The sequence below is a fragment of the Bos mutus genome, chromosome 23 (assembly GCF_027580195.1).
Source record: "Bos mutus isolate GX-2022 chromosome 23, NWIPB_WYAK_1.1, whole genome shotgun sequence".
Lineage (NCBI taxonomy): Eukaryota > Metazoa > Chordata > Mammalia > Artiodactyla > Bovidae > Bos > Bos mutus.
The window spans coordinates 19,514,875-19,528,776 of NC_091639.1; the positions used below are offsets into that span (position 1 = coordinate 19,514,875).

General features: G+C 41.2%; 1 protein-coding gene across 1 annotated transcript in view; it reads left to right on the top strand.

Moving 5' to 3' along the window:
* The window catches only part of CARMIL1 (capping protein regulator and myosin 1 linker 1), a 303,970-nt gene that overhangs the window by 146,493 nt on the left and 143,575 nt on the right, over nt 1-13,902 (top strand). The window contains 3 exon segments of the mRNA XM_070360729.1: nt 2,742-2,839; nt 3,173-3,243; nt 3,473-3,546. Of these exon segments, the coding sequence (XP_070216830.1) occupies nt 2,742-2,839; nt 3,173-3,243; nt 3,473-3,546 (243 nt within the window).

Genomic DNA, 13,902 nt, shown 5'->3' on the forward strand with positions numbered 1-13,902 from the left:
TGTGTGTGAGCATGTGTGAGCAGGTGCCTTGTGGTGCATACACAGAAGGCTCTTTGCTGTTACTTTGCTGCAGGCATAACTCATGTGGAATAGATTTTTCCTTTTCTCATTTTCTGTGTCTCGTGTTCGATACGAAAGAAACAGTTGCTGCCTTCTGGATGTTTAGTTCTTATGAGTTTATCTCTTGTGTAAATAAATACACTTGTTTCATGACACTCTTTTAGTCCCTGATACCTATTTTTTTTTTCACTTCTGAAAAATAGAAAAATGAGAACTGTTACAGAAGGAGAGCTACTTGGAAAAGCTCAGACAGATACTTTGGAAGGGTGGCTTTGAAGGCGAGGGAAAATGCCAGGTGTAGCCTCCTCAGGCAGGAAGCCTTTCATACGGATGTCTATACCAGCTGCTTCCCTCACCCTCCAGGTGATTTCTTCTGCCCCCAAGGGTGACTCTCTGGTGCTGTTTTGGGAATAAAATTAGACTCTGATTTCCGAACCAGATTAATTTATTTGCCACTATAATCCTAGGCTGCCATCTTCCTATTTCTAATCCTTCCAGCTTCCTGCCTTTTTTCAGTTTTTGACTAGCCGAATTTCATCCTGTGTGTCATTGAAACAACATGCTTTACAGTTCAGCCGAAATAAAGCAAGATTTTAGAAAAGAAATGTGATCTCAGATAAAGCCAGACATAAATCTAGTTTAGTGTGTCCATGGTTTACTTAATTCATCTGTGTAAATGCTTCTGCTTCCAACTGCTCCACTCTATCTTTGCGTAAAAGCTGGCTTTGCTTTCTTGTGGCCAGAAAATACCAGAATGATGGTACTGAACCAGGGTGAACCATTCAAATTGCCAGATTCTGTCATATCACTTTCATTAGGAACATCTTGTTAAACCCACAGTTGCCCCCAAATTGAGAACTTTCAGAATGGTGGGGGTTAATTACAGGTGTGTTCAGGTGAAATGGTGAAAAATTCTGCTGCATTAAGGGGATATCATAATTTACACAAGAATTTGAAGGAGTTAGTAGCATTTGACTTCAGTTGGTTATATCTGCACATGCTTCAATCATAAAGATTATAAAGAAGTAGGAGTATTTTTCAATGCTAGCAGAATGCTTGTACTTAAATGTTTGAGTAGGTATTTGAGGTTTTCTCTAGGATTAGAACAGGCCAACGAGGCAACTTGTCAGACTCCAGCACATTTTATCTGGAATATTCATTCAGTCAGAAAATGGAAGTGACTGGGAACATTTTTCTCTACAAGGTGACTGGAATTCATAAGGGTGAGAGTTATACACATAGCCATGCTTTTAACTCATTAAAGATTAAAATAATGTTCAACTAGCTTAAAAAAAAGATTAAAATAATGTTTGATATGACTTAGTATGTTTATGTCACCACTTTGCATCCAGGGCCTGTCATGGTCCTGGGTGATTCCGAACTGCCAACAGCCTTCCTCACAGCCTGTGACCTCTTCCCTCCTCCCCACTTTACCCCTGATGGACACACCCTCGACCTGTCCTCTCCTGGCACGGCTTCTCCTGGGGGTGAAATCATCATTTTGTCATCTCTCTTGAACTACATACAGTCTCTAGTCTTTCACTTTCTCTTCCTTGGTACCCATACTTGGACTTTTGGGGGGCCTCCTGGCCGTGGATCCCTTGACTTTTGCCCTCTTTCCACTTCTTTCTACCTTCCCTTCCTTTCCTGTCCACCAAGCCCCATGGTGTCCATTACTTCAGCAGGGCCCTGTCAATATCCTCCACTCCTTCTGTCCCCACTGTGTTCCTGGCTCGCCTGCCTGGAAAGCCTGCCTTGTTGCAGCAAGCAGACTGCCTTACCTCCACCCACATTTGGGCAGCCGGGAGGTACAGGAGAAGATCCCACAGCTGTTCAGCTTGCTGCCACCAGCAGTTCGGGACCTTCACTTTCCCTGGGCTCTTAACAGTCTCAGGAGGTTCTTTTTCATGTCTCAAGTTATTTACTCTCTTTCTTTCCAAAGTTTGCCCTGGCTTCTCCCTGACCCCTGCACATGTTTGTTTCCAGTGCTGTCTGTTCATCTGACACTCCTTGTGTAGTCTCTATGAGGCTCCTCTCCTCGTTGCCTGGAGAATGAAACCCCCCACCCCTTCATTTGACCTCTGAGGTATCCCCTGTGACCCGGTCCCCACTTAGCTCCCAGACTTCTCTGTCCCCTCCTCACTGTTGCACATAATTTGCTAACAGATTTGAACTGCGTTCAGTCTCTGGTAAGCACACGCTCCCTGGGATTGTAGTCCAGAGGAAGAGAGAGCAAGCAGAACAGCTCTTCCAGGGGGCAATGCTCAGGTTCCTGATGGATGTTTGTACTATTGAAGGATAAAAGAGGAGACTTGCACTTTAGTTCCTTGAAAATTAGTAATTTATATTTAATATATACATAATCTCATAAATTATTATTATTTTTAGGTAATTTATTAAGTGGAACACACCAGTTTTTAACTACTCTAATAAAATTAATGTTATGAAAGAACTAAATGACATGGAGACTATTTGCATTGTTAGATACCTTTAATTGATTGTTGTCTATAGTTCTCCAGCTCCCTAGTCTCAAAAAAAGATGGAATTATATTTACCAAAATGAAAATGATACCCATCCTTTGTTTAAAAAAAAAAAGGTGTATCACAAAATAAACTTTTGAGTGCAATTCAGAAAACTTGATTTTTGAAATGTGGTGTTGTCGTCATTGTTGCCCTTACAGAAGAATCATGAAAAAAGTCTTCATGGAGCCATCTGAGCGACTGGCCAGCCTCCAAGCTCTGTGGGACAGCCAGACTGTGACTGAGCAGGGCCCCTGTGGTGAGCGTGCCTTTTAAAACCAAAAAATACATGGATGGATGCCCTTTTGCCAGGAAGCTAAGTCTATTCCTAGTGTGCTACCGTAAAGGTACAATTACTTTTAAGGTGTAATTAGCACCGCACCGACTTTAGACTGGTGGACAAACGTCCTATATTTAAGCTGTATTGCATCCTGCTATGTACTTACTATAAAACACGGGGGAGAATCTTTGCTGTTTTCCCCAAACGGAAAGAATAATCAGCATTGTTAACGTCGGCCATATTTAAGCTTTTAAATTTTACCTTAAAAATCATTTGGTCGAAAACCTGTCACACTTCTGTTGTCTGATTCAGGTGGATTTTCTCAGATGTATGCCTGTGTTTGCGACTGGCTTGGATTTTCATACAGGGAAGAAGTACAATGGGTAAGTGTATCTGTATGCATGCATGCACATACACTGTCTCTCACACACCTGGAGAATATTCCAGGATTTGGCTTATTTCTCCTCCCCTCCATTCATTGCTTGCTTAAAAATCTTCCTTCTTCAGATTACATAAAAATCTGCCTGTGTCATTGTCTGATTCTCTCTGTGTCTCTCTCGCATCTCTGATCATTTGCGGGGACTATTTACATAACTAAATTGTTTCAAATAGGATGTGGATACAATTTATCTGACACAAGACACCAGGGAATTGAATTTACAGGACTTCAGTCATCTTGACCACAGGTAAGCTACTTATTTTTTCTTTCCTTTTTTCTCTCCTGATTTTGCTTTCAGAGCTGACCTTGTCTGTCAGTACTTACCTATGTTCATTATCTCCAGAGAATCCTTTCCTGAGGGGAATCAGGAGAACCTAAGAATCTCTGAATTTTGCTTTTTCCTGTTTCCTATGTGTTATTCACTATAAAGAGTTTGGAATGGGGGGTGCATGAGTGTACCTCAACTTATAAACTGTGGAAACAGTTTAATTCTTGGGTTCTCATGCCAGCCCACAAGTCTATGTAATCTACCCTGTATATAAATTCTAGTACTATTTTGCCTAATTACCATTTAGAACATTTTTCTATGAGGGAACTTTGTGCTGAAATCCTAACAAATGACTTTTAGTTGACAATTTCTTTCTGTAACCAGGATGGCTAGGGTTTATATGTATATATTGGTGGAAATCAATTTTCCAGTATCTACCTTAATCATAAGGTAGATGATCATCCCCTCCCCAGACCTTATCTGGTCACTTATCCCAACCTATCTCAATCTTCTCAACCCTAGAGATGGTGCTGCCTATTTGTGTGTGTGTGTGTGTGTGTGTTTGGTCGCTCAGTTGTGTTTGACTCTTACGACCGCATGGACTGTAGCCCAGCAGGCCCCTCTGTCTATGGGATTCTCTAGGCAAGAATACTGGAGTGGGTTGCCATGGGCAGATACGATAGCCCCATTGCAAGGAATCCCAGCTAAAGAAATCTTTTCTCTCTGTTTGGAATGGAGAGAGAAATCTGAGACTCCATCTGTATTTTTCATGCCAGTGGTCCCCAACCTTTTTGGCACCAGGGGCCAGTTTTGTGGAAGACACCAGTTTACCTCCTTCTATATGGCCCAGTTCCTAACAGGCCACAGACCACTCCATGGCCCAGGAATTGGAGACCCCTGTTTTATGCCATTTGGACAATTGGAATTATAAAGAGGCTGATTGCCTCTTCTTACTGCTAGCATCTCACCCCCCAAATACCAATGCCACTTACCTGGCAGGAAATCCAGAGTTGTAGCAGGGTCCCTAAAGAGTTGTAACCAACTGAGTTGAGCAAAGAAGAAGTATATAGGGCAGATATGACTTGTCTCTGCACATCTTGGGCCTGTGGAGGACAGTGAAGCAGGCTCAGTCGTGTCTGTAGATACGGCTGAAATGCCTGAAGCCCCTAGTTCTCAAGCTTGGATATGACTGTTTTTTTTGTGAAATCGGCAGTTTTCTCCTGCTTAGAGCCATTCTCCCTCCTCTTATATTTGCAGGAATGTCATACTCCCCATTTAGGCAAGGTGTTTTCTGTGTAGCTTATGAAAACGTGAACTGAGAAACAAAAAGGGAAGATATTTTACTTTGTGTTTTTTCAATAAAAACAGAATAGAGCGTATAGAATAACATTAAAATAGGTAGGCCTACAGTATCCAATCTCTAGTCCCAGGATCTCTTTATATTCTTAAAAGTAGTTGCGCTTTTGTTTATGTGAGTTTTATCTTTTGGTACTTCTCATATTGGAAATTGAAACTAAAATAAAAAGGTTAAGTCCTTTGAAAATAACATGTTGGCATATAATAAGTTTATGTTAAACCTATTTTTATTAAAAAATGGGTTATAAAAGTAACTTTTCTGCTAACATAGATACCATTTTTATAAACAATAACTATATTCCGTAACAAAAATCAGTCAGCAAGAAAGGTGGCATCAGTTTACCTTTTTGGCAGATGATTTTGATTTCTGATTTAATAGAAGGCAGCTGGATTCTCACATCTGCTGCTGCATTCAGTCTGTTAGGAAATGTGTTTTGACTGAAGAATTAGGAAGAAAGTCCAACCATATGCAGATGTGCAGTAAGGATGGAGTATTTTTAATCACCGTTTCACATGATTACTTGATGTTCTCTTTTGATACTTTACCACAACTCAGCAAGTGTTGGAATCTGAAGCCATTATCAGTGAACTTCACTCTTTTAGAAACTGTTGGTTCACTGAGTTATGCATCGCATGCAGATATTTCACCGTTGTACAATAGTGGGGAGAAACAAAGGCATTTTAAAACTATCACCACTGATCTTAATCAAAAAATCTTTAAGAATGGCAAGGCTTGTCATGCTCATAGTGGCAGATAAAAGTTTCCCAACATTCAAATTCTTGCTTTAGATATAATTTTACTATTGGAAAAAAGTGCTACCAGGTGATTTCCTTGCCGTGACTGGCTAACTTCTTACATTTTAGAGAAAATATCCGCCAACTCCTAAGTCTGAATAACCATACTTTGTCATTTTTTTCCATGGTGTTCCATGAGAAAATAGAGCTAGTTTTGCGAGTAACACTAACACTGAATGTAAAGAAATACTTTACATTGAGACAGTTATCACTTCGGTATATAGAGGAAGCGGGTTGTGTCGACTTCTGTGTTGTTGCACAGAGTATTTAAAAGGCATGTACTCAGGGGCTGAGATTTAATAAAAAGAGTACTTTTTACTTTTTCATCAAGGACGTTTTTGTAAATATTTATTTATTTGGCTGCACCAGGTCTTAATTATGGCATGTGGGATCTTTAGTTGTGGCATGCGGGATCTGGTTCCCTGACCAGGGATCGAACCTGAGCCCCTGCGTTGGGAGTGTGGAGTCTTAGCCACTGGACCACTAGGGAAGTCGCTCGTCAAGGACATTCGTAAATGACATTAACCTCCATTTGTGTGGCAGTGAAGAATATAGAGACAACTAGCACAGCTTGGTGCTACTGCCTTGGTTTGTGCTGAGGCACCAGCAGCTTTCGCCACCGTTGCTTTGCGCACCATCCATGCAGTGTCAACATGTTGGAGTGGACACATTTGTTTTAGTATTAGTATGAAGGTTTCTTTGAACTTGTGAACCTCTGAGTGAGTCATGAGGTTCCTGGGGTCCATGGACCATATTTGGAGAACATCCAGTCTGTAGGAATAAAAACATGTAGGGCAGCCTGAGGTGTTACTTCAGCTTTCGTTTATTATATCCTTCATGATTTTTACACTGTTAATAGATTATACGTAGCATCAGTGCTAAACTTTCCAGTTAATCCCCTGTGCTTAATTTGGTGATTAAACTACATCTAACTGTTGTGCAGTGTGTGCTTGGTCATGTCCGACTCTCTGTGACCCCAATGACTGTAGCCTGCCAGGTTCCTCTGTCCATGGAATTTTCCAGGCAAGAATACTGGAGTGGCTTGCCATTTCTTTCTCCAGAAACTGTATGTGGAGAAGCTACCAAATACAGTTGCTTGAAATAGGTAGAGTACTATCCACATCAAGAATCTTTGTCAAAACTTAGAATTTTCCTATGAGTAGATTTTTCCTAATTCCTTAGCTGGAGAATTTTTATTTCACCACTAAATATTGCATTAATGGGATGAATCTATAGAACTTCCCAGGTGGTACAGTGGTAAAGAATCTTCCTGCCAGTTCAGGAGGTGCAAGAGATGTGGGTTCCATCCCTTGGTTGGGAAGATCCCCTGCAGAAGGAAAGGGCAAACCACTCCAGTATTCTTGCCTGGAAAATTCCTTGGACAGAGGAGCCTGGTGGGCTATAGTCCGTGGGGCTGCAAGGAGTCAGACATGACTGAGCGCAAGTCATCATCTACTTTTCTTACTTGCTTAAGGGCTTGAAGAACTTTTTTTTGTTGCTGAGACTCTGAATTAGAAACTGGAAACATTTTCTAGAGAGGGCCAGATAGTAAATGTTTTAGGCTTTTTGAGGCAAACAGTCACTATTACAATTATGCATCACAGCTGATGTAGCTTGAAACAGTTCTAGACACTGTAACTGAATGAGTGTGACTGTGTTTCAATAAAACTTTCTTTGCAAAAATACATGTTGTGGACTGTAGCTTGCTGACTCCTGCTGTAGATCAGTGGCTTCTGATGTGGGATGTATATAACCAACGGATATGCAAGATGAGCTGCAAAAAACATTATTGTTGACTCCTTTTAAAGTTTCTTGTCTTAGTTTTATAACATACATAATCACAATTATATATTTAGTATATAATAACTGAATCTTAAAAATTCAGAGTTCTCAAAGCTTTTTAACCACAGCGAGCTTGTTTAATAAAAATGGAGACCACTGCTCAAGTCGTGTCTGACTCTGTGCGACCCCAGAGACGGCAGCCCACCAGGCTCCCCTGTCCCTGGGATTCTCCAAGCAAGAACGGTGGAGTGGGTTGCCATTTCCTTCTCCAATGCATGAAAGTGAAAAGTGAAAGTGAAGTCACTCAGTTGTGCCCGACTCTTAGTGACCTCATGGATTGCAGCCCACCAGCCTCTTCCATCCATGGGGTTTTCCAGGCAAGAGTACTGGAGTGGGGTGCCATTGCCTTCTCCCCCAGTCCTGTTAGATGGCCTGTTTTAACAGTATTTTTCTAACCAAGTTGCAACCAGTTATGTTGGATGAACATTTCTCTATATTAGAATGAGCATGCTTACTCATGAAGGAACAGTCTGTACTTAAAGGGCACAGTAGTTAGGAAGAATTCATAATGGCAGAATTTGAGTGTGATATGGGTCATTTGAGAGGTTTTACAACAAGCCATGTTGGTACTTTTCTCATTTGGGTATGAGTTAGGGAGAAGAGTGGAGGAATTAGAGGTGCAAGAGGAAAGATGACATGGGTTGCATGTTCTGGAGTTTTTTAGAAAATACAGGCAGTAGTTACCAAATGTATCAATGAATTTTCCACTGTGGCCGTCAGCTCCCATGTATCTCTATTTGATCATAATTCAGATACAAATAAGCAGTTTTGTTTACAGTTTACATTTATTTAAGTGAGATTCTGCATGCTTTTATATGTAGCTGTCCCTGAACCTGATCATTTCAGCTGACTTCCTTCTGGAAAGCCATAGACCTTTCATATAATCAGTCTGAATGTTCTCCTGATTGTCTATCACTCAGAGTTTTATTTTCTCATCCCATTCTTTCTCCCCATTGCATTTGGTCATCAGAGGTAGAAACTATCCATTCTTAAGGGTCCTTGAAATCATTAGTGCTCCCACAATGGAAGTTTCATGAGGGCTGGGCTCTCTCTGTCTTGTTCACACTATATGACTTAATGCTCTGAAATCAAACCAGTGGCTCAGGGAGGATTTTCAAGGGAAACTGAACTGCTCTTGGGGAGTAGATCAGAATCCTGGGAGGTTGAAGGGATTAATTCTTTAGAAGTCCATCGGATTACTCAAATACCTTCTTTCCCATACTCAAGTTGATCATTATTCCTGTCATGGCATTCTTCAGCCAGCTTTGCTCTATGTTACCTACTCCAATCCAGGGCTGAATCCTGTCTGGATTCCTATAAAATTCTGTATGTTTCTTTCAGTTCACCCACCCAGGTCATTGTCTTTTTGCACTCAGGAGTTCATAGCTTTTTCTAGGACCAGCTCAGATCCAAAGTGGAAGGTCTGGTTGTTGTGTGTGGTACTGATGTTAATGCTGCAGATCTTGTAATGGGGAAACCAAACATGGTATTGGCAGCTTTATCATCTGGAACACAAGATGGAGAAAACAGTAATCCCTATGTGACCCCATCACCACTCCTAGGAGATGGATTTGGAAGAAGGTGTGGGTCTAGGGACGGGGCGGTGCCTTTGTCATTATTCTCATCACAGAGACCTTATTAATGTTCTCACCCGGGAGCTGCTTATCTTCAGACATATGCCCAGTGTTTTGATACATGTTGTATCCCCTGACTTATAGAGCCTCATGAACCAAGAAGAAGCGTATGTATCATATTGAGGCTTCCTACGAGTCACCATACTGTCCATTCTTTTCACTGTAGACCAACCTCTCTCTTCCTGTGTGTCCTGCCTTACCAGACCCTTTATGGTCTGCCCAGGAGCTTCAAGGTAGATTTATAAGCAACTTGAATGCTATAGTTGATTAGTGAATTAATTGATTCTAACTAAAGAACTATCAGAACTAAATGTGAACTTAATTTTAAGGGAAGAAACCAATGTAGAACTTCTTATACACCTAAATACGCATGTGAGTATGTATGTGTGTACATTTCTGGGAAGGACAGTGAAATTTTGAAAGGGCTTGAAGGAATTTCCCATTAAAAGTATTCCTGTGTGTTATAAATATGCACTTAAAAAAATTAAAAGTCCCCAAAGAAACAAGACTTTACTGGCCATATCATGGGTAGAATTTGATCTAGAGCATTAATATATCTAAAGAAAGAATGTCTCAGTTTGATGTAAGCTGGTCAGTCATGGGGATTCGCTGATAGCTCAGTTGGTAAAAAAATCTGCCTGTAATTCAGGAGACCCTGGTTCGATTCCTGGGCCAGGAAGATCTGCTGGAGAATGGATGGGCTACCCACTCCAGTATTCTTGTGCTTCCTTTGTGGCTCAGATGGTAAAGAATCTGCCTGCAATGTGAGATACCTGGGTTCGATCTCTGGGTTGGGAAGATCCCCTGAAGAAGGGAATGGCTACCCTTCTCTGTAGCCCTTACAGGTCATAGGGTCACAAAGAGTCAGACGTGACTGAAGTGACTGAGCACACACACACGCACTAATATATTAGCACAGTAGTGCATGTATATAATTTATAGATAAACACAGATTTGGGGGAGATGTGTGCTCAAAATGTTGAGTTGGCCAAAAAGTTTATTTTGGTTTTTCTTACAGAAAAACCCAAACAAAGTTTTTGGTCAGTTGTGTCGCAAAGACTCAGACACAACTGAGTGATGGTTAGTCGTGGAAGCCTTTACAGGAAAAAGTCATGAAGTCACTTTTGGCAATTTCCATCCAAGCATTGCCCAGGAGAAAAGGGCACTAAGCCAACAGACTTTCAGTATATTGACTCCTTTGTGGATAAGCCTATTCCTATTTTAAGATGAATTCATCAGCTATTTAAGTCTAATACCATTAAAATTTGGATTTACCTAAAAAAAAAAAAGTAGGACCAGAGACCCTATTGTTGCTGAATAAGCATTCAAGTGTGAGGATGACAGCGATCATGCCGAATCCAGCCAGTTAGTCTCTGGAGAAGAATAGGAATTAGAAAGTGCTTGGAAAATGTCCATTCAGTTATTATTCATAGCTTCCAAATTTTTTTTAAGCACATTCTTAAAATTTGTTCTAGGTTAGGTTATCAATGGGCCAAAAAGACGCATAGATTGAAGAAGGCTTTGTTATACATTTCTCATGGGTGCTGTCAACGGTCTGTGAGCTGACATGTTAAAAATGTAATTACACTGTAATTTGGAGCGGCAGGGAATGATGAGGGTAGAGGTAGTGGTGCTGAAGAGAAGAGAATATATAGCTTTAACCACATCGATTTTTCTTGTTCCCTGAAGATTTTGCAGAGGAGCTAATCTTATCCATCCTCTAAAGACTCAGCGACATGCATCATTGAGCCTAAACTTGGCTCATGAGAGCCCAGCCAGCAGTTCATCCCTTTCAGATTCATGTTTTTGTGTTGTCATATTTTATACTCATCAAGGTGACATTCACGCGCCTGAGACTTTCACGGAAGAGTTTGGATTAATGTTTGGCAAGGTTGTCCTGAAGCACTGGTTTAATTCTTTCCTAATCTAAGCTCCTTGTCTTTATTCTTGCTCTCACTTAAAAAAGGAAGAAATGCTGTTTGGAGTGTGGAATCAGGTGTGAAGAGCCTTAGCTTCTGTTTCCATTCTTGAGTGAATGAGTGAGTGAAATCGCTCAGTCGTGTCCGACTCTTTGCGACCCCGTGGACTGTAGCCCCCCAGGCTCCTCCATCCATGGGATTCTCCAGGCAAGAATACTGGAGTGGGTTGCCATTTCCTTCTCCATTTCTATAAATAATTCTGTAAAACAGTGGACTCTAGCCTGGGTCAGATGGACTGTGTGGTGAACACAGTTGATATATAGAAGAGCGTGGAGAAAGTAGTAGAACATATTTTATGCTTATTTTGTTCTTCTCTATTTTGTGTGTGTGCATGTATTTTTTTTTTTAATGAGCCCCCTAAATGGCTCGGAGAAGACAATGGCACCCCACTCCAGTACTCTTGCCTGGAAAATCCCATGGACAGAGGAGCCTGGTAGGCTGCAGTCCATGGGGTCTCAAGAGTTGGACATGACTGAACGACTTCCCTTTCACTTTTCACTTTCATGCATTGGAGAAGGAAATGGCAACCCACTCCAGTGTTCTTGCCTGGAGAATCCCAGGGATGGGGGAGCTTGGTGGGCTGCCATCTCTGGAGTCGCACAGAATCGGACACGACTGAAGTGACTTAGCAGCAGCACCTAGTTGGCTCAGTGGATAAAGAACCTGCTTGCAATGCAGGAGACACAGGAGATGTGGGTTCAATCTCTGGGATGGAAAGATCCCTAGGAGGAGGAAATGGCAACCCACTCCAGTATTCTTGCCTGGAGAATCCCATGGATAGAAGACTATGACAGGTTACAGTTCATAGGGTCACAGAGAGTCAGACGTGACTAAAGTGACTGAGTGCACACACACACACTAATATATTAATACAGTAGTGCATGTATATAATTTATAGATAAACACACAGATCTGGGGGAGATGTGTGCTCAAAATACTGAGTTGGCCAAAAAGTTTATTTTGGTTTTTCTTGCAGAAAAACCCAAACAAAGTTTTTGGTGAGCCTGATACTTTCCAGTTAGGAGTGAATGGTCAAAAAATTTAGAGGCTACTGGTTTAGGCCTCTGGCATTATCCTCATCTGTAAAGTGTCTCACATTGGCATGTCCTTCACAGAGTCAGTGAGTGGTCCAATTTATCATTTAATAATCTATAGGACATACTTCTATATAAATTAGAGTATCAGGCAGGATTGGTGTTCCATGACATCTACAATTTTTTAAAACTCTCTAACTCCTAGTTTCCAACTAGATATAAAGGAAAAGAGTCTAACTTATCCCCAGAAAGACTATCAAATGAATATATCGGGAAAATATGTCTGTAGTTCTGAGTTTTACCAGCCTTTCTGGAAGAGAGCATATTTCACTGTGTGCACACAGCAAGCAGGAGAGTGGCCAGACTCTGCATTCTTGCATGAAATACCTCCTGCAAGCTTGTAAACATTTGTAAGATTTCCTGGGGGGAGCTCTTCCATTCTGCGGTGTGTGGATACACTACAGATGATCACGATGTTGTTCATTGGATTTTTACTCTCTATCTTTGTGCTTTTCTGACATCTATTTTGGGGCTTGCTGGACATCTTTCAAATTTGTTTGTTGATGCTCTCCTGGACTTTTCACACTATTTAAAAGTCACAGTGTTTTTATAGTTTCAATGAGGAGAGGCAGGCAGGGGGGAAGAAAGACTAAGGAGGGAAATCTGGCCCCAAAATAACAACTGGAAAAATTAAATTCTTACTAAGTCATATAGATCAGAAAGATTAGAAATTCTAATTCAATAGATTATCCGAATCGAGAATTGCAGAGAAATTTAGCAAGTGATTGAGACTCTGAATTGCTTGCCAGCTTCTTTGTTTTTGCATTTTAACTTCTTTTAGTAGCCCTCAAATATGAGTTTATTTTTGATGTCCAGAGGAGCAAGAACACAGTCTTTTTGAGACATCACCTCAGAATATGTCTTAGGATCGGCTTTCAAATTAGGAGCTAAGTGGTTGTCCAAATATGATGAAAGGGGTTTGGAATTTTTGGTCTGGAAACCCCTGGATATAACCACCCTGGATTCCCCTGTAGAGTAGATTGAAGACTTTTGACAGTATAGAAAGTAAGTGACTTATTAGTGAGATGATAGCACAGTGGTTAAGATAATCAGGTCATAGGTCACACCGCCTGAAATCCTGTCTCTTTCCAGACTAAACTTTGTGACCAGCTCTCTAACCTCTCTGCGCCTTGGGAGAGGAGGGTGGGTCTCCATCTGTGGAATGGATGACAACGCCTCCCTCCTGGGGTTATTAATGAATGTACCGCTGCTGCTGCTAAGTCGCTTCAGTCGTGTCCGACTCTGTGTGACCCCATAGACAGCAGCCCACCAGGCTTCCCCATCCCTGGGATTCTCCAGGCAAGAACACTGGAGTGGGTTGCCATTTCCTTCTCCAATGCATGAAAATGAAAAGTGAAAGTGAAGTCGCTCAGTGGTTCCCGACTCTTAGCGACCCCATGGACTTCAGCCTACCGGGCTCCTCTGTCCATGGATTCTCCAGGCAAGAGTACTGGAGTGGGGTGCCATTGCCTTCTCCATAATGTATGTACATGCTAGTACATAAAAATGTTTAAATGAATGTTTGCTATTTTTATTTCCTTAAAGACTTGCCCTGTTTTTAAATAAGCAACTCTATAAAGTGACTAGTTTTCTTAACTGAAAGGAAAAGTTTTAGACTTATAAAACCTTTTATTA